The sequence below is a fragment of the Neodiprion pinetum genome, chromosome 3 (genome assembly GCF_021155775.2).
Source record: "Neodiprion pinetum isolate iyNeoPine1 chromosome 3, iyNeoPine1.2, whole genome shotgun sequence".
NCBI classification, from domain to species: Eukaryota; Metazoa; Arthropoda; class Insecta; order Hymenoptera; family Diprionidae; genus Neodiprion; species Neodiprion pinetum.
Window position 1 is genome coordinate 2,914,137 of NC_060234.1, and position 21,077 is coordinate 2,935,213.

The window sequence follows — 21,077 nt, forward strand, 5'->3', positions numbered from 1 at the left end:
CCCCGTCTTATTCACTACCCTGCAAAGCTCTTGTATAACGAAAACTGTAGTGCGGCTGCGTTTCTACTTCTGTGTGATATATCTGCGTAAGAAAGAATTGGAAAACGGCTTGACTATGGACTGAGAAAAAGAAAGTGAACAATATTAGAAAATTGTTGATGCAAAAAAAAAAAATCATTTCGCAATATAGTGAAACCTTTTCAGCAATTAAGATTTTCTCGTTTCGTTGCGTGAACCGCAAGCCCGTGAAATTGTAAATTATATTTTTATGATTGCGATACGAATATGATATACATAACGGATTTAGTCGAACCGAAAATGTAGATCCCGCTTAGTAAGCGCCGGAAACACGGTAGACCGGAAAATCACGAATAACAACTCGTTGAAAAACAATTGAGGCGCGGAAAATTTTTCTACTCACCGTAGTGAGCTTTTTTTTTTGCTTAAAATTTTTCTTTGCTTCGACGGTTTCTCGCTTGTTTCTTTCGATGTTCGGTAAAATCGATGACGAAGCGAATTTAAAACATTCAAGAAATTTTTTATGCAGTACAAGAGAAACTATCTTTACAACAATTCGGTGTGAGAAAATTAAAATTATTAACCTTTTCCAATTGTATCTCTTCTTTAATGACTTGACGATTTTCTCGTTGAGTATTTTTCAGTGATTATTGACGACTCGAAGGTTTGTCTATTCTTATGTTCTGTCATTGATGCATCGATACTGACGATAATGATGGTCACAGTATATGATATAATAATGATAGTAATAGTAATAGTAATATATATGTGTAATTTTATTTCGATATCAGTTATTTACAAATTTTTCTGTTCCTTGTTCTGGGTTTTAGTTTCCTACGAGGTTTTTTTTTTTTTTTTTTTTTTTTTTATTTATGCCACTATTAGTATGAATTACGCATATTAGTTGCGTAACGCGTAAGATTGAAGTGACACGTTTCGAATTATAGAAAATCCCCATAGCCGAGCACATGAATTGGAACGCGTACTTGGAATAATCGTAAACCACGTTCTCTGTACAAGTTAAATAATCCAATCGTTTTCCTTTCACTTCTTTACTTCTTAGGATCAATTGAAACGACTAAATTTTTTTACCACGACGTATAATCTCATTGATTATAATTTTCGTCGAAATCTCTCAATTCTAATTACAACCGGTAGGTAAGGATTCCCAAATTTTTGTTCTCTTCGTGATTTTTTGTTCGTACAATAATTTTCAAATTCAAGGTTATTAGTCACATAATATGCGTATACATGTACATAATATATTATATTTATATATTATATATATGTAAATTATATTTACAAAGTTTCTCAATCTAAAATATCGCTGTTAAAAGTCTTTTTGTTTCATTCACTGCTCCATTTTTTTAAAATTTTTTTTCGTTTCACCTCAAACCGAGTTAAAATTTACCGTCGCTCTCATGACATTAATTTCACAAATAATAATTCACCATTCGTACAATATCAACGTCATATTTACTCGTCTTCATATGTATATTATATAGTATATTTATATCATTCATATAATTGTATTTAAATTTACCTTATCAATTTTACTCTACCTATACCTTATTTTTTTCCATAAAATTCTGTGTTTCATTTTACCTATCCCTCTTCACTTTATAGACGTTCATTGAAAAGACGATCAATCGTTGCTTCGTCAAAGTTTTCGAACCAAATGTGGATATATTTTATACACTCCGATAAAAATTTTATTCGTATTCCATTATCGGGAATTGTATAAATTAAACTTGTCATTTTATCGATTCTTCATTTTTGTTACGACTATTACTTCTTATTATTTTATGTTCAAGTCTTCTGTATCACTTATTATTTCCACAATTACAGATCGAATTCAGAAACGATCCGAAACAAGTTCGATCACACTTTTGATTAGTATTTTTCACCATATTACACTCTCACTCGTTCGTTATATATAAATAAATTATATATACATACATATATATATTCATATATATATATACGTGTATACATGTAACGTACCTATGTTTATAGGAATATAATTATTACCGAGTGTACGCATTGATCTGCTTTATTTATTATTACTACTATTTACTTTGGCAGTTGTGAAAAAGATATCATCGGTTCAACACAGTTTCCGTTATACAAACACACGCATAGAGTAACGACAAACGTGTTCATAAAATCAGGGAATATCCACGGGTTTTAAAAATAATCACAGGACCAGAAATGAAACGATTTAAAAAAAACGTTTGAAAATTATGAGAAATCTCACATCAGCGATAACGTACGAAATAAGATCAAACCGAACTGCTTCAGTTCTCCAGCGAGTTATAAGACTATTATTGTTATTACTATCCATCATTGCACTGCTGAGATTAGATTACGGAGAATGGCGTGTATCACAGATAATCGTCACGAGGAAAATGAAAGGCAAGATAAAGAAGGAAAGAAAAAAGAAAAAAAAAAACAAGAGCTTTTAGTAGGGCGAAGAAGGGGTTGGAGAGAAAACCACGGTAAGAGAAGTAAGAATTTCCCGGTTACTCTAAGGGAAAAGGTAGTTCCAGTTGTCCTTCCTCCGCCTGATCCTGTCCGCCTGAATTTCCTCCTCCCGCCTAAGTCAGACCCTTAATTCCTCCATAATCTGTTGGTGGTTGTGTCCCTTTTTGAGGGTTCCGCCGCTTCCGACCATGGCCATGCTCTCCTGCTGTAGCTGGTTGGGACTTATTATGAGATTGGGCCCCGCGGGTTTTCCGGGCTTCGTGTTCTTCGGGGGCGGCGGGGGCATAGGGACGTGGCAGGAGTTGTTCTGGAGGTCGGCGAACTCGGGGGGTGGAATATGCTGGATGTGGTGACGCTCGGTTTTCGTTTCCAGTTCGCCGCATATGTTGTTCGGCATCTGCCCGTTCTCCTGGGTCCGCTTCTTCGGACAGTTGTGCTGATTCTTGTCCCGTTTGTAGTAAACACCGGCGAATATCAGGACGTTCAGTATCAGGAGGCTGCATCCGATCGCTATCGTCACGCTCAGCGCCGTCGAATAAGCCGCGAAACCGTCTTCCGGCTGCGGCGTCGTCTCCTCGAAGGCCAACTCGCTCGGCATCGACGTCGACGCGTTCTGGCTCTTCTCGGTTGTTGATTCCTGCGTCGTCGGCCTCGACGTTGTCGGCAAACGCTGGATTATCCTCGGCGGCACCTGCGGATCGTCGGGATTTTAATTCTTGTAGAAATTTTAGGTGCCGGGACTGAATCGTTGGGAAAAATAATAACACGGACAAAGATAACGCGCGCAAAAATAATTGGTGGGCAAAAATAACTGACGCAAAAATATGGTCGCAAAAATAAAAGACAAAAAATAACTTGTGACAAAAGTTGCCCGCGAAAAAATAACTAATGAAAAACTTAACCGTTGACAAGAATGCCGGATCAAAAATTTAGTTTTATTTATGATTCAATTCAATGTAATTTAATGTTCTGTCAACTGATGACGCGAATAATGAACTTCAGCTTTTCCGTTTTACAGGAGAGTTTTTCTAACGTAGTCCTAATTTTGTTTCATTACACGAAATTTTGTCTCATGCTTTAAAATCCTTTGCCTGAATAAATCTACTTGAATTTCGATCATTTTGGGTCACAATCAATCACGGTCGGAACAATGCCAATTTACTGTCTACTAGTTTGAACGATCTTTGTTCTTAATTATCTATTTTCGACTGTTTCGAATAAATTTTGAGCCAAGGTAAATCAATCGATACTAATGAAAATAATCAAAATTTAGATATCACGTGAAAAATTATCTTTCCAACCGTCGAATTTCATGTTGATTTTGCTTTCTTTTTTTTTTTTTATACAGATTCAGGCGTCTATTAAATATAATACGATTGCTATCCATGCCATGCGTGGCATACCAGATAACGTTTCACAGTGAACAACCGTCCGGTATATCGACACGACAGTTATTGCATTACAGGTGAAAGCAATTTAGCTGATATTGGCACCGCTGTGTGACATTGATCGGTATTACACACTCGGTGAGCAGAATAAATACATCGATTCCCCAAACTGGTGATAATTAGCCCTAATCTGAAAGCGTCACTTAAGTGCTGGATAAAAAAGTTGTCATTCAATTGTATTTGATTCATTTATTCACATTCGCGTGTGGGTAATACGATAACGGATCAAAAGAAAAAAAAAAAAAAGGAACAATCGCAGGATTTCAACTCTCAAAAACTTGTCCTCTTATTCTATTTTTTACTCATCTCGTCTCGACTCGATAACACTTGATAAGATTGTAAAAAAAAGGGTGGAAAAAAACGCGGGTATCAACATAAATTAAGCAGGATTTTTTTCATTTTTCCACGTATTTCGTTTAGATAATTGTTACAACGCAAGTGAATGTTAAAAAAATTAGACGCGATTGAAGTAATGTAATGTATGTAAAGAATGTAAAGAAATCAAACTTTGACGAAACATCCAAGTTTCGAATGGTCCAAGATTTTCGGTTCTGCGAATTTCTGGCTTGATGAAATTTCACGACTTTGATCTTTCTTTGTTTTTGGATTTTCGATATTTTTACGTTCGGAATCCTGGTCATTCTGATTCTCGGTTTTTCTGATTTTTTACACCCACTTGGTGAAAATCCTACGCTGTGTGATTATATTTTGACTTTCTGAATTTTACTGTATCGAAAGTTTATTATTCGGAATTTTGCTCCATCGGAACTTTACTTTTGGAAATTTTGTTCTATCGTAACTTGAATTTTCAGAATCTTGCATTATATTGGTACTTCGAGCCGTCGGTTTTACGTCCATTCGAAACTTTGTTGTTTTGCAAAATTTCGATTTCTTTACTTCAAGTTTCGCCGTAAAATAATTCGTAATCAGGCGCTTTCCGAATTTTTCAAATTCAGAACTTCAACCCCACCACGCAAAAAATCATTCTCGCAGACATTGCTGTTCCAAAATTTATATATTCACCTGCTCCGCGTCGAGGAGATGATGAGACCGAGGAACATCGTCGGATCCGGGTTTGTGCAAATCAGGGACCAGGTTGAGCCAAAATGAGAGTCTGTGGGCTCTGTAGTGGTTCTTGAGCTTGGACTTAATGTCTGAAAAATGGACGAAATTTAGCTTCGTTTCAGCGGAACGTAAAGCGGTAAATTGAGAGTAATAACGAATGTTTGATTTCGCTTTAAAATTATAACAGAGGAGGGAAGAATACTCCTCACCTATATTGAGGTATTTTTTGTGAACCGCTTCGTAAGCCGTCCATTCTATGTTTTTTAATTTCGTCCTCTCCGGCCTGGAATTCGAAGGTCCTGGCTCTGGCGTTCCCTCGTTTGGATTCCTGGAATAGGAACAGCCACCGTAAATTGACTTTTCTTGTTTGCACGAAAATTGAAAAGTGTATAAATAAGAATTTAACAGCGAGAACGAGATAATTGTTTGATTTATATTACTGCAAAACACGGTATTCGCGAGAAAACTAACCAGGAAATCGTTCGTTTTTCGTCTCCTCTTTCCATTTTCAATGGAAAAAAAAAAAAAAAAAAAAACGTAAAGTTCTACGAACAATATCGGACTAATAAAAAAAGAAATCGTTTGAAACAGTTTGTAAAATCGCGAAAGAAATATCAAAGACAATTTTTATCCTACTTAAATATTAATTTTAAAAAAAATAAATCAGAAAATTGTGAGAAAGAGTCGAAAAAATTGATATAATTAACGAACTCCTAGGAAGCCTGCTGAAAAATTGTATAATGCTATTGTGGTCAATAAAACCATTTCCACACTTGTTCGACAAGATTTGAAGAGGGAAAAGAAAACATAAATTATTGTATTTTTTTTTTCTACGCTCAGAGGAGTTTAAAAATGAAACGAAACGGTAAAGAATTATGGAGTGGAAAGAACCGGTGAAATTTGTGTTAAAAAATTATCCACCCTTGGAGCTGTGCTGAAAATATTTTTTTACCTCTCAAAAATATACAAACGCATCGTAATATCGTAAATTTTGAGGATTACAAGGCAGTCGTGATGCCGACTCGTTAATTATAATTAAAATTGTACAATGAAAATTGCCGAGTTGTAGGTACACTTTTGAACGCCGCAATGTGACTCCATGGCTTTGTGTATTACACCATAAAGCGCCCTCTGCAAGCCCTATGCAAAATATATCTCCCTACTTATTCAGGGCTGGTACACGCATTATAAACCCATTCAGCCTGGTATATAATGCCGCTGGATGAATATCCTCGGAAATTAACAACTCCTCTCGTCTCATTTCATCTCTTTTCTCATAATTTTCAACTACCTTCACCACTTAGCACAACCAACTTGCCGAAAAATTAACGTTGCAGGTATCAAAAATTGTCGCTTCGTGATGAAAAAAAAAAAAAAAAAAAAAAAAATTGTGATCAGGAAAAAAAAACAACTATCCAAACACACAAAATCAACAAACGATCTTATTGCTCAATCTTATTCATCAATAATTAGAGGAAATTTTGTTCAACTTCTTAGTTTTTCGAGTTTAATCAAAAACACAAATATTAATATTTTCACCTTTTTTCCGACAACCAACCCGACGAATATTCAAGTTAATCACTTGGAAATAGGAAATAACAGAATATTGATCTATTTTCGTAGATTTGAATAATCGAAAAGTCTTTAGAATTGATTTTAATTTCCTCTTCGTATCTTTCATTTTTCTGGAGTAAATGGAATAATTCAGTTTTCAGCTAAACTCTAGACTGTGATATTGCGAATCACACGATTCTAGTTGAAATTCGTACAATAATCCATGTAATTAATTTTAAACTCGTGTTCAACTTACCCAGTTCGTGCAAAATTCGTAAAATACAGGATCACGCTTTCCGAGAGAGCCAATTCTGCCCTCGTGTAATTTCTCGGCCAGTGAGCCAAGCCACCGACGAGTGGTGCCCCAAAAACATAGGGCAACTCTTCTCCGTGGATGCATCCCTGTCTCTGAAAATTTTCAAAAATTAGCGACCCTTTTATAAATTTAAAATATCAACGTTGAAAATTATTCGAGATTATTATTGTAGAGTGACGAATTAGGGAAATGTTTACTTCTGTTTTTTTCTCTGAAATCTTAAGCTCTCAAAGTTTGGAAATCGAAAAACGAGACGGCTGGAGAAAAATCCTAGATCTTTCGATGTATTGGAAATATTTTAGAAAATTACAAACTGTATTATGCATATTTTTTATGCAGTTTGTCTAATTGTCATAAGAAAAATTGTTGAATAATAAATCTCTGTCATAATTTCTACAACCAGGTATTATACATTTATATATACATTATATTTTTCATTATGTACAAAATTTATTTTATAATTTTCGCAACTCTGAAATGGCAACCTAAATTTTTTCATATTTTACGTTCAACTGGTCAACTATTTAACAATATTGACAGTGATTTTAAAAGTTACCATTTTAAAAATCTCCAAAAATTCTCAGAAACTGAGAATTTAAAAAAAAGTTACTTCTCTAAATCACTTCAAATAATTAATAATAATTGAGAAATTGAATAAAAAATTTTGAAATAATTCAGAGTACTGCTTTAGAGTTGTGATAATCGCATAAAATTTTTTAAACAAAATCAGGTATGGTGAGGGTCAGACATTTGTCGGGTTTTCCATACATGTACAAATATATGTATAAATATAATTCAGTTCAGCTGCTACCTTCATTCGAGAGAACTGGAATTTTTAATTCAAATTCCGTATTCTTATTTCCACACGATTTTATGAAAAAAAAAAAAAATAACACGTATCGTCGATTCTGTGAGTTTTATTTTCTGTTATGATTTTTACTGGATGCATCTATACGTTCAATTCCATTTGATTTGATTTATTCCACGTTATTTCATTCCCATCTCATTGGTTAAAAAATTATGTATTCCGCGGTCTTCGCAAGCTCGCAGTTGATATTAAAGTGAGGAATAGCCGTGATATCATGTTGATGAAAAAGAAGATGAGGAGAGCGGGGGGGGGGGGGGGGGGGGAACCAGACACAATAAAGTCTGTTTATTTCGACTGTGAAATATTTACGAGTATAATAAATCCGAGTAATTGTACATATATCTTCATTTATTTTGAATACTTTTCTTTATTGTCTTTAGAAATGAAAATTCCCTTCCTTTTCCTTGAAAGTTGTTTTAACTATATATATATATATACATATATACGTAGATTGGACGGTTTATACTGAATAAATACTTTTACTCTTAATCAATTTCACTTACTACGCTAATTCGTGAAACAAAAAAAAAAAAAAAAAAAAAGCGAGATAAAGAAACAGGAGAAATTTTTCAAACAAAAAAGAGGAATTTATTTTCCACTGATTGCCAAGCAATCACCTGCAGTTCACTTCGCATTGCTACTACACAACCACCACCACCACCACCATTACTGCTAATGCGGTTTTCCGCAGGCTCTGCCAACCGGGGCGGACCTGTCCCCGCAGTAATCACTGCAGACGTTTAGCCTGAGGCTGCACAAGTCTGAGATATACTCGTATATATATATATATAAGGCATTTGGTATTGAGGCTACAGGGGTGTGGTAGAAAAATAATTTAAGAAAAAAAAAAAAAAAAATGCAAAGCACCAAGCATCCGACGGGACGAAATGACGAAATTCAAATAACCGACGGTCGAGAACGTGGAAAGATTATAATTGTAAGTATGAAAAGTTGTCTTGTAGAAGAATAAAGCCTTGGAACGAAAAAATGTATAAATAAACTTATACCGTTATTTTTTGTTTTTGTTTTTTTTTTTTTATAGATCGGGCAAGATTACAAAGGGCAAAATACTGAATTGCGAAAATACCGTACAGTCGAAAAGTCGATTTTCTTCTTTCTTTCTTCTTTTACTTTCACTGAATTTTTATTTTCTCGTCTTTTATTTTGCACTCAACGTACCTTAAAAAAAAAAACAAGTTTTAGACGAATTGCAAGAAAATTGAATTTCTTTTTTACACTTGGCAATGTCGAAAAATACAAAAGTCGAAGACTGCAATACTTTGAATAATGATTAGGTAATATTATCTGTTGCGAATTAACATCAAGTATATTATTTTAGACGGTTACCGATTTTTTTTCAGACAAATCAATTGTTGTATTGCCAATATTTGAATTACAGATAAATGCGAGAAGCGAGTATCGACAAGAAACGAAAGTAAAGAAAAATTTGTATCGTCATCTGTTTTTTTTTTTTTTTTTTTTTTTTTTCAAACGAGAAGCTTAACAATTTATTTTCTATTCCCTCTGGATAATTATTTTAACGATTCGTTGGTCCTTGGATTTATCAAAATTCCGTTACAGGTATAATGATGGAAATGGAATAATAATAAAAGAATGATAATAGCAATATTAAAACATGTCGCATCGAAAAAGGCGAGACAATTTTTTACTCCTTTCAGTCTCGGGTGAATGTCGTCGGCAGCGATTGCATGAAATCAAGATTAAGCACATTTTTAACGAAGTAAAGAGAGAGAATGGAAAGAAGGGAGAAAAGGAGCGAAAAGGTAAGGCAAAAAAAAAAAAAAAAAAATCAAATATTCATGCAAACCTCCACGCCTGCATTCTTTGATACGTATATATACGTATAGGTGTATAAAACACGTGGGTAACATGCAGAGTGTTTCTGTGTATTTACGCCACTACCACTTCGCTTATTCTTCACCGCCATTTCTTAGGCTTCAACAACTCTGAGAAAATTCACCCCCGGGTTCCAGGCCCTCGGGATTCGCGTGGTTTATTTTTAGAAGCGAAGCCTGCGTTTTGCGAATCTCCTGAACTCCCACAGTTTATTATATATTGTGCCATTTACTTTTTAACTTTATCGATAATTTTGTCCATTATCATGAAGAGAATTTGAAAATGAACGTACGACAATGGCCTGACAACTTACACAGTTGACGAGAAATGGATTTACGAATTTTGAGAATTTTGTTTCACCACGATTTTTTTTTTTTTTTAATTACACAAGAAACGTAAATCGATAATCATATATTTATGATACTTCGACAGTCGCTTGACAATTAATCTTTGACTAATTGTCTCATCAAAATCGTGAAACTAAAAATTTGCAAACACAAGTAGAACACAGTGTCGCAAAAATCGTGCGAAATCCGTAAACCACCCAAATAGCAGACGAGTTTTGCATCAATTTTCATTCGAATCGTAACACAGCCTTTACAGCATCGTTGATATAAAATTATAATCCGCTTTGTCCGAATTCGAATTTTTTGCAAACTGTAATAACAAATTTTACCAATACCAAATCTGAATGTAAAAATGAATTCCGATTTGCGATGATAACGAACGGAAAAAAAAATACATAAACAAATGAATAAAGAAGAGTAACGGAAATAAATTGATAACCGAAGAGAAACAAAATAAAAACATGTCAAAAAAATTTCGGCCCAACGAAAAAAACTAAAAGAACACGTACCGTCATCCATTTTGATAAAGGGATTTTTCTTGTTTTTTTCTTTTAATGCGATTTATATGCAGATGCGACTGCAACCTATTTCCTGCACTTTACAAATCCCCGAACGACCTCAAACCCATCCACTACCACCTGCTTATACACACTGCGTGTAGCCCCGTGGCTTATGCAATGTGCAGCCTGCCGAGGCGGAAACTTTGCCGTGCAGTTCGAACTTTTCCATTTAAATAGAAATGCTCCGCGGAGTCCAGGATTCAAGCTGCATGCCTAAATTTACACGTTACTTTACACCTACTTGAGGATATCTCATACAAATGTTCCGTAGACTCGGAATTGTGAAGCGCGTAACTTATTCAAGGTATTTTTGTATTTGTTAATTTGTTATTCCCTTCTACTAAATTTTTTCATCTTCGTTTCCTATATATTTCATAAGTGTGCAGAAATCACCTTCACGTAGAATATTTTCAACACAAGTATTTCGCAATTTAGTCTCGTTCAAATATCGAGATGAATATCTTCTCATACGCAGATGATTCACAATTCGAATAAGATTTAAATATTTTCAATATCTTGAGAGAATCAAATAAATCATTTCACTCTTCACTTATTATATTTCGCTTCTCGAATTACAGTTTTTATTTCTTCGTTTTTTTTTTTTTTGTCATTGTGAACGAGATATAAAAAGCAGTTTTTTGATCACAGTGATAAAAATCAAGACTCCTTCTCATCCGAATTACAAGAAAAGAAAAACAGGAATTTGAGAACGGAAATATAAAAAGTAAAGGTGAAATGAATTTATTTAATTCTCTAAGATTCTGAAAATATTTAAACCTTATTATATATATATAAGACTTTTTATTATTTTATTAGATTTTTTTTTAGCAAATTCAAGCCCAAGATATTGATTGAAATGACGAAATAAAGATGCTGTCCAAGTTTCAGCAATTAATATCAAGGTCGATTGTTGACCTTTGACCTTAAATAAATTTCGAAAGAGTAGATTAGTCATAAAATGAAAACGTACCTTTTTTGTAGATCGTTCAATTCCCTACAAAAATACGTTCCGGTCTTATCGGTACACTAATGCGTTGACGAGTTATAAGATTCCAAAGCTTGAACCACTTTTTTCCATGCCGTGATATTTTGAACAAAATTTTCAAAATATTGAAAACAAAAAAAAAACATACAGTCGACTTTTTTTATACAGTCCAATACATATATACATATATATATATATATATATAAGTAACATGTCACTCGTTTTATTTTCCCTTTCTTTCTCGTAATCAGAGCGGGATTTTTACGTTACATCCACAACCGGATGAATAAATTTGAAAAATTGAGTAGGCGTGTTTTCTCGGCCCGGCGTGAAGACGCGTCGATGAAAAGAAGGCGAACGCGGGTTTTGGTATAAGGTGGTTTTCGACCCTTTCGAGCCGTGGTATACGGAAGGTAGGTATTTATTATTCCATGCCTTCCATTATGGACCCAAGGGCTGGCCATCATGATATTTATTTCAGGGCGCCGCGGACATGTTTAATACATTATACAGAAGAGTGTGTATTTGGCTCATTCAATAAATCATTTCTCTGCTAACATTTCACGCCGCATGGTAGCGTATTTTTTCCTCTCGGAGTCCGCCATCAACTCGGCAGAAGTGAAATAAAATTGGACTCATTTTTTTTCTTTCTTTCTTTTTTTTTTCTTTCTTTGTCTTTTTTCACAGCGACCGAAGAACGTGACGACGGACGAAAAAAGAAAGCGGAAAGCGAAAATGAACATTTTTTAAATGGTGCGTGTTATGTTTTTTTTCGAAGATCGGAAATATCTGGGGTGAAAAAAACTGAAATCGCTGAAACGGTTATCGATTTCGAAACGAAATTTTTCAAAAATTACTCTCCAACAAATAACCATCCCTTATTCGTCGCTGAATCTCATTCCGTAAGCCGCGAGGTTCACGAACAGCTGTGTTGGTTACGAGACACGCGTCACGGTTGTATTTCGCTTGAGTGACGTGTGTTTAGAAAAATTTTTAACCCCGCTCGATCCCTCGGGAGTTTATCCCTGAGGGGAATCGGGTGTCTCGGATATAACGAGTGCCGCCGCAAAACCCTGGCAGGGTGGAAAAAATGAAAGCGAAATCCGAAAAATACGGCAACAAATGAAACGAAACAAAAAAACGACAGGTATTCATACGCATTAACATCCCCCTTTAGGGATCACCGATAATAACGTAGAGAGTGACAAAATACTAAACGTGACGAGCTTTGTGTATATAATCCGGGAAAAAAAGCTTCCCTCGTTTTTTCACCTCCGACCGTGTACCGCAATTTCGTTTTTTCATCGAGCCTCCGGCAGAAAATCAATTTCCAAGGACTCGATACAGTCGAATTTATGGGGGTTTGATAAATTGGAACGTTTGTTTTTTTTCCGGTAAACGCTACAAGATCAGTGAAATCGATTCATTTTATTCAAGGTTCGTATTATGTGTAAAAATCTATTAATTCTACATTGGTAAAAGAGTATTTATTTTCATTCAAGCAATTTGCAGAGTCTCTACTTCACACTGTGACAAGTTTCATTTTATTTCTCACCATACATAGTGACTAGAAATTTTTTGTTGCAAAATGTGTTACAGGTAACTATTTAGTGCATTAAATTTTCCGTTCATTGTAAACATATTTCAATCTTGTTTTCAAGTTTTAAAAATCTTTTTCAAACAAATTTAGTCTCAACATTGCTTTATCGTAGCATCGAAATCCAATCACTGCAGTAGTTATAAAAAATACAGTAAGAAGGGGCGTTATAAAAAATAAACTACAAATTTTCTTTGACAAAGTTGATAAACTCTTTATCACCCATTTTGTAACTATGGAAAAATATTTTTCATTCCCGATAAATAATGAATAATATATAGCCCAGGACTACATAATACAAACCACATATCATTATGCAAAAATTTCTTTTTCCCAACATCGAATTACACTTCCTTTAGCTTGATAACCGCTTCCTTTAATTCTTTGACCTCAGAGTTCGGCGATAATATTGTCGAAAAGGTAGGAGGTACGAGGTACAAGGTAGAGAAACCCGAAGCTCAATATCGTGGGCTTTGATTGTCCGTCTTTAAGGGTGGTCGTTGTACGAATCCTCGAAAATTCTCTCTGAGCTTCATATCAAACGGATGATCCCCCTCCATCCCCTTCGGTATATTTTTCACCCTCGCGAAATAGTCTCGGGGATATTCCGAAAGCGGAGTTTACTTACAATATAACGAGTTTCCGCCGCGTCCCCGATCTTTGCATATTCGCTGTAAATACGCGCGATTCGCGTCGAGCCTCGACCATTTCAACCCCCGGAACGAGGGATGCGAAGATGCGAAGGTGAGATTGCGAGGGTCCTGCGAATATATCAGCCCCGCAGTCTCAATATCCATCGGTCAAGCATCCGGGCCTTCTTCTCTCGATCGCGTTTAAGACGCACTGTTCAAAGCGCCAGACTGTCACGGGGTAAAAATGCTGAGCCAGGCACCCCGTAATTCTCACATTTCACTTCGTTGCCTGATATCGACGAGGGAAAAATTGCCTGAATATTTCGAACCGCCATAGATTGCTGAGAAAATACGTAGATCGCGGTGTTTTACACGGTTTGTGAATTTTTTTTTTTTTTCAACGATCTTTGAATTTACCGCGCTCCAAAAGTCGCGTTTTCGGATCAGGAGTGAAGTTTTTAGTACTGGTTACCGTTGATGATGAATAATCAATTAACACTTCGAGCGGCAAGAAAAATTTCACCGTTTACGCACCAAGCGCGGAAAAACAAAGTATTTCGATTTTAACGAAACGTGGCAGCTGAGGATTTTTTTGCTCGCTGATTACGAATCTTAGGTGAAAATTCAGAAATTCAAAATGGCAGATCTGATACGGACGATAAAAATTCGAAATTGATTTGATTCGAATGAATTTAACGAAAAGACCTCGTTCGATTGGCAAAAATGAAAAATAAAAGACAATATGAACACTACGAGGATTATAATTTGGGAGAATTTTGCGTAATGGATAAATTTTCTTGTGATTTCGTTCAACCCTTCGAGCCTCATGCACAATGAAAAAGGACATATGCATATCTTTAGCCGAATTAATTGATACGGAAGGAAAAAACAAACGGAGAAAATGGATATTGAAACATGGAAAAACGCAGGTACATGAAAACAAATTGGCTTCTGTAAAGGAAAAAAGGGTGCGAAAGGAAATCCCGTGGGTACGATACATTGGTAAATTGTGTGATAGCGAAAATGTAGATTGGCGATAAATTCTGCAGGTTCAATATTGGACCGAGGATGAATTTTGGCAATAATTTTTCGCGAGAAGGATGACTTCTCTTTTTCTCAATTCTCGACGCCTCCTCTCCGAGATTTTTCCAATTCGTGTAGACGGGACTGCGTCGAAATTCCGAAAGGGTAAAATTCGGACGAGTCAAAGTTCCGAAAGTGCGAAAATGAGAAAATTTGACGAATGATCGAAGATTTTCAGTTCTGCGAATTTACGGTTCGGTGAAATTTCACCACTCCGATCATTCTTTGTTTCGGATTCTCGATACATTTACGTTTGGAATCGTAGTTACTTTGATTTTCGGTTTTTCCAATAACTTACACCCTCTTGTCGAGTAAACTACGCTGTGCGAGTATATTTCAGTTTTTGGAATTTGACTCCATCGAAACTTTATTTTTCGGAATTTTGCTCCATCGTAACTTTGTCGCGTCGGTTTTCCGATCATTCGAAACTTTGTCGTTTCGTAAGATTTGAATTTCTTTACTTCAAGTCTCGCCAGAAAATAATACGGAATTAGGTGCTTTGGAAACATTTAAAATTCGTAACTTGAACCCCACCCCGTGAAGACGGTAGTAAAAAATGCGAAAATAACGGTACAAGAGACGTCTGAAAATAATATCTCGAGGAGTGACGAGAGGGAGAAAACGACGCATATATATGGACGATATACGACGTATTTTACGACATGGAATAAAGCTTCTCCTGGCGCTATCAACCGGTTTTGATGCCTGCAACGCTACGGCGCATCCTTATGCAGAATCCTAGACGCGTTACACGGCCGGCTAAAATAGAGAGAATATATTTGCAAGGTATGTGACGCCAACGATCTCGATGCGACGCAATTGTTCATTTATCTCCGCAAAACGAAGCCGGGCTACTTTAATGCTTTTCTTCCGAAAATAGATAAATCTCGCTGCACTTTACTCGACCGTTTCGATAAGAGGCATGAATTTTATGCCGACGGATCTTGACCGTTGACATATTTCTCATTTTTATTCGAGTCACATTTAGGTTAACGAAACTTCTCGTTTCTCTGAGTTTGAAACAAAAAATTTTCTTTTTTTTTCCTTGTCAAGAAATAAATTGGCTTTTTTCAGGACGACTTTTGTCTCAAACATCTGTCCGAAATACATAAAACTTTTTAATCCGATCTGTGAAAAATACTTAAACATTTTTGGACTTGCGAAACTATAATCGAGCAAACTTTGTAGCGTTTTTTTTTTTTCATCCTCTTTTGTGAGAAGAGATTTGTAAGATGTTCCAATTCTTACCCGTTGCTTGCAAATTAAAAAAGTCCGGTCGAAAAACGAAGAAATGTTCCAGCTTGTTTTATTTTTTGAAAATTTTATCGAATATTCTGGAAATTAAATTCAAACCGGACGATGAGCAGGAAATTTTATAACATCTATTCGACAATTATTTACCTGAGAAAAATTTCATTATTCAACAATGTTCATTATTAATAATTTTTTTTCTCGGTCAAGATCGTCGATTTTCGTTTTCATTTGCATTCTAACCAATGGTTAAATGTTCAAAGTCTAGAATAGGGGTGAAAATTATTCCTTCATAAAATATATCAACGCAAAGGTGGCACGAAATCCGTGAATATCGTCGTTCAAAGTAAACCGTGTATTTCTCCCCTTTTCCATTTTTTTTTTTTTCTTTCACCGTCATGTAGGCGGGAAGAATAATCTCCGAGAAAAAGAAAGAAAGAAAAAAAAAAAAAAAAATCGTACTCACTGCCCGACGTGATAATAATAATAGTACTTGCACACATACATACAAACGCATAAATATACATACATATACATATACCTCTATATTATAACCATGACATAAATTAACGTCAACGAGTTTTACAGTCGGAATAAATTTTTTTGCCCTTCTCCTGTTAAGGTTGCAATTTTTTCGTATTGTTTTTCGTATCTTACCGCGGTTGCGTATTTCATTTTCTTTTTTTTTGTTTTTTTTTTTCATGCCTCTTTCCTCGTCGAGCGAAATCGTTTAACCGATAGGGTAAAAACTTTCCCTCCGTACAATTGTTTCTCAGACGAAAAAAGAAATGAGCTTTTCTTTTCCATTAAAATTTGAAATATCGTTTTACACTGTAAAAAAATAATCGCCGATTTTTAACATAGTATTTCGACTGAATGCGCATATAGAAAATTGGTATCAGAGAATAGAAATTAGGTAACAAATTGGTCGAGTTAGTGCGAGCAATGCATTCAAGCTGTAAGCTCGACCATTGAATTCACGGGCAATAAGGGGATTAATTATTCGGTTCGTAATTAATTTTCACTGATTGACGTGACCTGGAGCAAAATTTCCTTCAGGAAGATCCGCAACAGCGATTCCCTGAGGCGATTTCGCGTCTATAACGCGTGCAGTTAATTTTCTGACTTTGAATAACTCGTTCGAGATTTTCAGGGAACGTTGTAACATGCATATTTGTTCAAGCTTAATGATGTCTGCGCGATTTCCTTCTCATTTATATACTTATTGTACACATGCATAAAATATCCGATAACGTGGAAAATTATGGGAAAAATTGTAGGGAGAAATGAAACGAAGGACCGAGGAAGAAAATAAGAAGTCCCGGAAGCTGAACGTCTTCGTAATTGGATACCGACACACGTCAGTTAAGTCAAGGTATATTTTTCCTCTCTTTCCCTCTACGATCTCGCTTCGGAAGCTTTTTCTGACTTCCCTTTTTCTCTCTAATTTTCCGTAAAGTCTTCTTTTTTTTTTTCTTCGCACTAATAGTAGCTAGTTACGAGTAGAAGGACTAGAAACGGATACAATTTTATACCGTAGAAACAGAATAGCAACAGAACCGATTCTAGTCGCACAATTTCTATACCGACACTTATCCGAGACACCAACCTTTTTCTAGAATATTCATTCAGATATTTCTAGAAAAAGGTTTGCGTCTTGGCTAAGTGTCGGTAAAACGTCGCTACAACTATTTGTGTTCAGAACCGGCTTTGCTATTCTACTTGTATAGATTAGCGGCTGAACAAAAGGACACAAAGAAGAGGAAACAAAAAAAAAAAAAAATAACAAAAATACCCAGAGTCGAGGAATTCTCGTACGAAACAAATGAGAATAATTTTTTACACTAAAATTATACGGACGATTTATCTGTCTCATCCGCTGCAAGCTCGTTGTGTGAGTAAACGATTCGTCTTCGTGGGTTTTAAACGCGGTTAAACACAAACTTTAAAACCCGATAAACAAGCCTCTGAAGTATCGCTGCAGGTTCTGCATGGCTACCAAGCGTGCACGGTAAGTATAACAAGAGGAGATGGATATAATTTATGCCGAGTAATATGTGTATAATATATATATACATATTATACATAGACGTACGTGCCGTGAACAGAGTTGGAAATCAGAACTGCGGTAGTATAACTTCTGATATAGTTTCCGCGGCGGGATCAGATAGGGAATAAGTATCAGAGCTATATATCAGGCATATTGCTGCAGCCCCCAACGCAATCGGGGAAGGCGGGGGGGGGATGTTCCGGATGCTCGGAAATTAGGCGGGAAATAGTAGGGCGGCTCGGCGGCGTCACGGATGAGCGGAAATATGAAGGGAAAAAAAAAACAAATAAAACAAAAAAATAAAATAAAAAATTAAAGGTTAAAAAAGGATGAGGAAGAAAAAGAATAAAAGAAAAAAGAGAAAAGAAAAATGAGAAACGAAGAGGAAAAGCCCGAGGGGAAAAGCAGGAAACGGTGAAATTCTAACTAGCTGACGATTTATGATATTAGTTTTACTCGCCGACGGGGTAATTATCACATTTCGTTTCCTCCGGTAAACCGTCGAGATTATTTATACGTCCTAATATTATATCTATATATCTATACGTGTATGTGTACAACACGTGAATGCAGTTAAATCGTTCACACTCGTGTTACGTACGTACGTCGCATAAAATTCAAGGAAAATTGGGTAACTGAAAATCACGCATAAATATACACCGAGAGAAATTTTTAGTTTCGTTTACCGTTACAGCCCTTAACTATTTTCATTTTTTACCACAATCGATAAAATATAGTTCTAGGTACAAAATGAAAATTAGTTTTCTAGCTTTTACCAGAAAGTCTGTTATCCGTTGCTATTCTTTCTCGTTACGATCGCTGTTGCTATATTTTCTTGCAACTTTTGCGAAAATTTAACGCTTGTGCAAGAATGAATTGACGTTAACGCCTTGTTTAACTAAAAAAGTAGAGTAAACCGAACAAACTGATTTTGCGTTGCGATTACCAAAAAAGGATCGACGATAGCGCAAAATGGTTAGGCCTACCTCGTTTTTCGTAATTCCAACAATATTCGAACAGTTCTTTCAACGATACCTGTTTTACTCAATTTTTCTAGTTACTATAACGAATCAAATTTTCCTCAGTGTGAGAGCATTGCGAAGGTCAAAAGTAAGAATTTTTGGTCATATGATTATTCCGTTTTGCTCGTGAAAAACTCGGAAATCGCTTCAACAGTTTCTCTAAAACGTTGGTGAATTTCTAAGTTTAACCGATTTTCGAATTAAAAATAACTCAGGAGCAGCCCGTCCAATTTCGCTTAAAATTCAACTTGTTCTAAGCTAGGACAAACCGCACGGAATGCGACGATATTCACAAAAATTTGTTGATCAGTTCTCGAGATTATCGTCGGAGAATAAAATTCGAATGATTTTTAAACCCCAATACGTCGAAATCAGGCGAAAGCTCGAGTCAAATTCTTAATATTTCGTTTATAAGATTTTCGAATAACTTCACTTCATTTATCCGAGGAACTACTCGAAATTATGTAACATCAGGTGTTTTACTCACTTGGGGATAATCGCCGAACTTTGTTTGATAGTCGAATACGTAGAGGTAGGAATTCCGGTGCGTTTGACTGTGAAGATCCGCAGTCCGCGTTGCTGGAGCGACGGTATTTGCATCTCCCAAGGCTTCAACGGTCTCGTCTCTGCAATTATGTGCGTCAAGGATGTAAATAAATGGCACAAGCTCGTTGATTGTTCGCTCCGAATTTCGCTTGACTATGTCATCATTGCCGCTGCACGGTTAATCGAGTGAGAAATCGAGCGAAGAAAATTTGTTCGCCCCGAAAAGCTTTGCACGTATTTAACTACTGTTCTCTCTGCTGTTTTTTTCTTTTTCTTTTGTTTTTTTCGATTTTCGGGCAAGGATTACGTTATTGTTTCTAAAATTTTTTCTCGCTCGTTGCAAATCGGACGGTATTTTTTGTTTTTTTTTTTTTTCCTCGCCTGTAAAAATTTTCCAAACTATTCTGAAATCTCGAAATAAGGTTTTCACAATTTATGTGATATGTTTCGAAAGATTGTGAAATATTCGAAATTACGTTGATAATATTCGAAAATTTGATCACGTCGTTTGAATTTTTTAATTCTTCAATTGTGAGTTGAATTGACAAAGTTTTTTTTTTTTTTAAATATTGCAAAGTTTGTGAAAAATATAGACTAAATTATTTTGAAATGCTGCGAGGATTGGAAAAATGTTAGAATATTGAACAATGAATTTGTTTGACATTGACAGTTTAATATTTTCAAATACCGTTGATTTTATAAAATCTTTGACGAAACGATTTCAACCATTTCGAATGTGAGAAAGAATAAAAAATAAAATGAAGAAAAAAAAAAAAAATAAATAAATAAACAAACGATTCAAAACCGAAATCCGAACAAAAAATTCGAGGGGAATTCAAAGCCTCGTTTACAAAGCAACGAAATACACGCGAGGATCGATGTTTGAACTGAAAGTAACAAAGTCAACAGTCAGGAACATGTCACACGCGTCAAGTATTACAAATGGATATTCGGTGGGATGATTACCGGCCTACCAGTATGCCTACCTCATATCAAACGTTCAAAAAAGGGTGAGGATTTCGTTGAGAGAGTTTTCACAGCTGACACGAAAACGTGTCCGATAAATGAGGTTAAAACGCGTAAAACCTGCTTCAAAAAATATATAGAGAATCAGAAACAAAGTGTAACGAACGAAAGCATTTTCAAATAACGAATAAATAAAATCTGGCTCTGAGATTGACGAAGTTGAATTCCGTTAAAGAGTTGAAAATTGACTCGAAAAGAAACAATGAATTCAAATACTGTTTCGCTGTTTTCTTTAAAAATTGTGATTAAAAAAACTGTACCCGAAATAGAATTTTCGTTATTACTTCGATTCACTTTCATTTTAATTGCGGATCACGTAAATATTACAATGATTAAATTTTTTCCGCGAACTTAAATTTACCGAAAAA

General features: G+C 35.5%; 1 protein-coding gene across 2 annotated transcripts in view; it reads right to left on the minus strand.

Annotated features, from left to right (window-relative positions):
• Window positions 1–842: 842 nt before the first annotated feature.
• The window catches only part of NLG-3 (neuroligin 3), a 551,048-nt gene continuing 530,813 nt past the window's right edge, over window positions 843–21,077 (minus strand). For both annotated transcript variants that reach the window (XM_069134073.1, XM_046616522.2), the window contains 5 exons: window positions 19,625–19,763; window positions 6,826–6,977; window positions 5,225–5,343; window positions 4,974–5,104; window positions 843–3,193 (listed from right to left, as the gene is read on the minus strand). In XM_069134073.1, coding sequence (XP_068990174.1) covers window positions 2,621–3,193; window positions 4,974–5,104; window positions 5,225–5,343; window positions 6,826–6,977; window positions 19,625–19,763 — 1,114 coding nt within the window. In that variant the 3' untranslated portion in view covers window positions 843–2,620. The remainder of the gene's footprint in view (window positions 3,194–4,973; window positions 5,105–5,224; window positions 5,344–6,825; window positions 6,978–19,624; window positions 19,764–21,077) is intronic.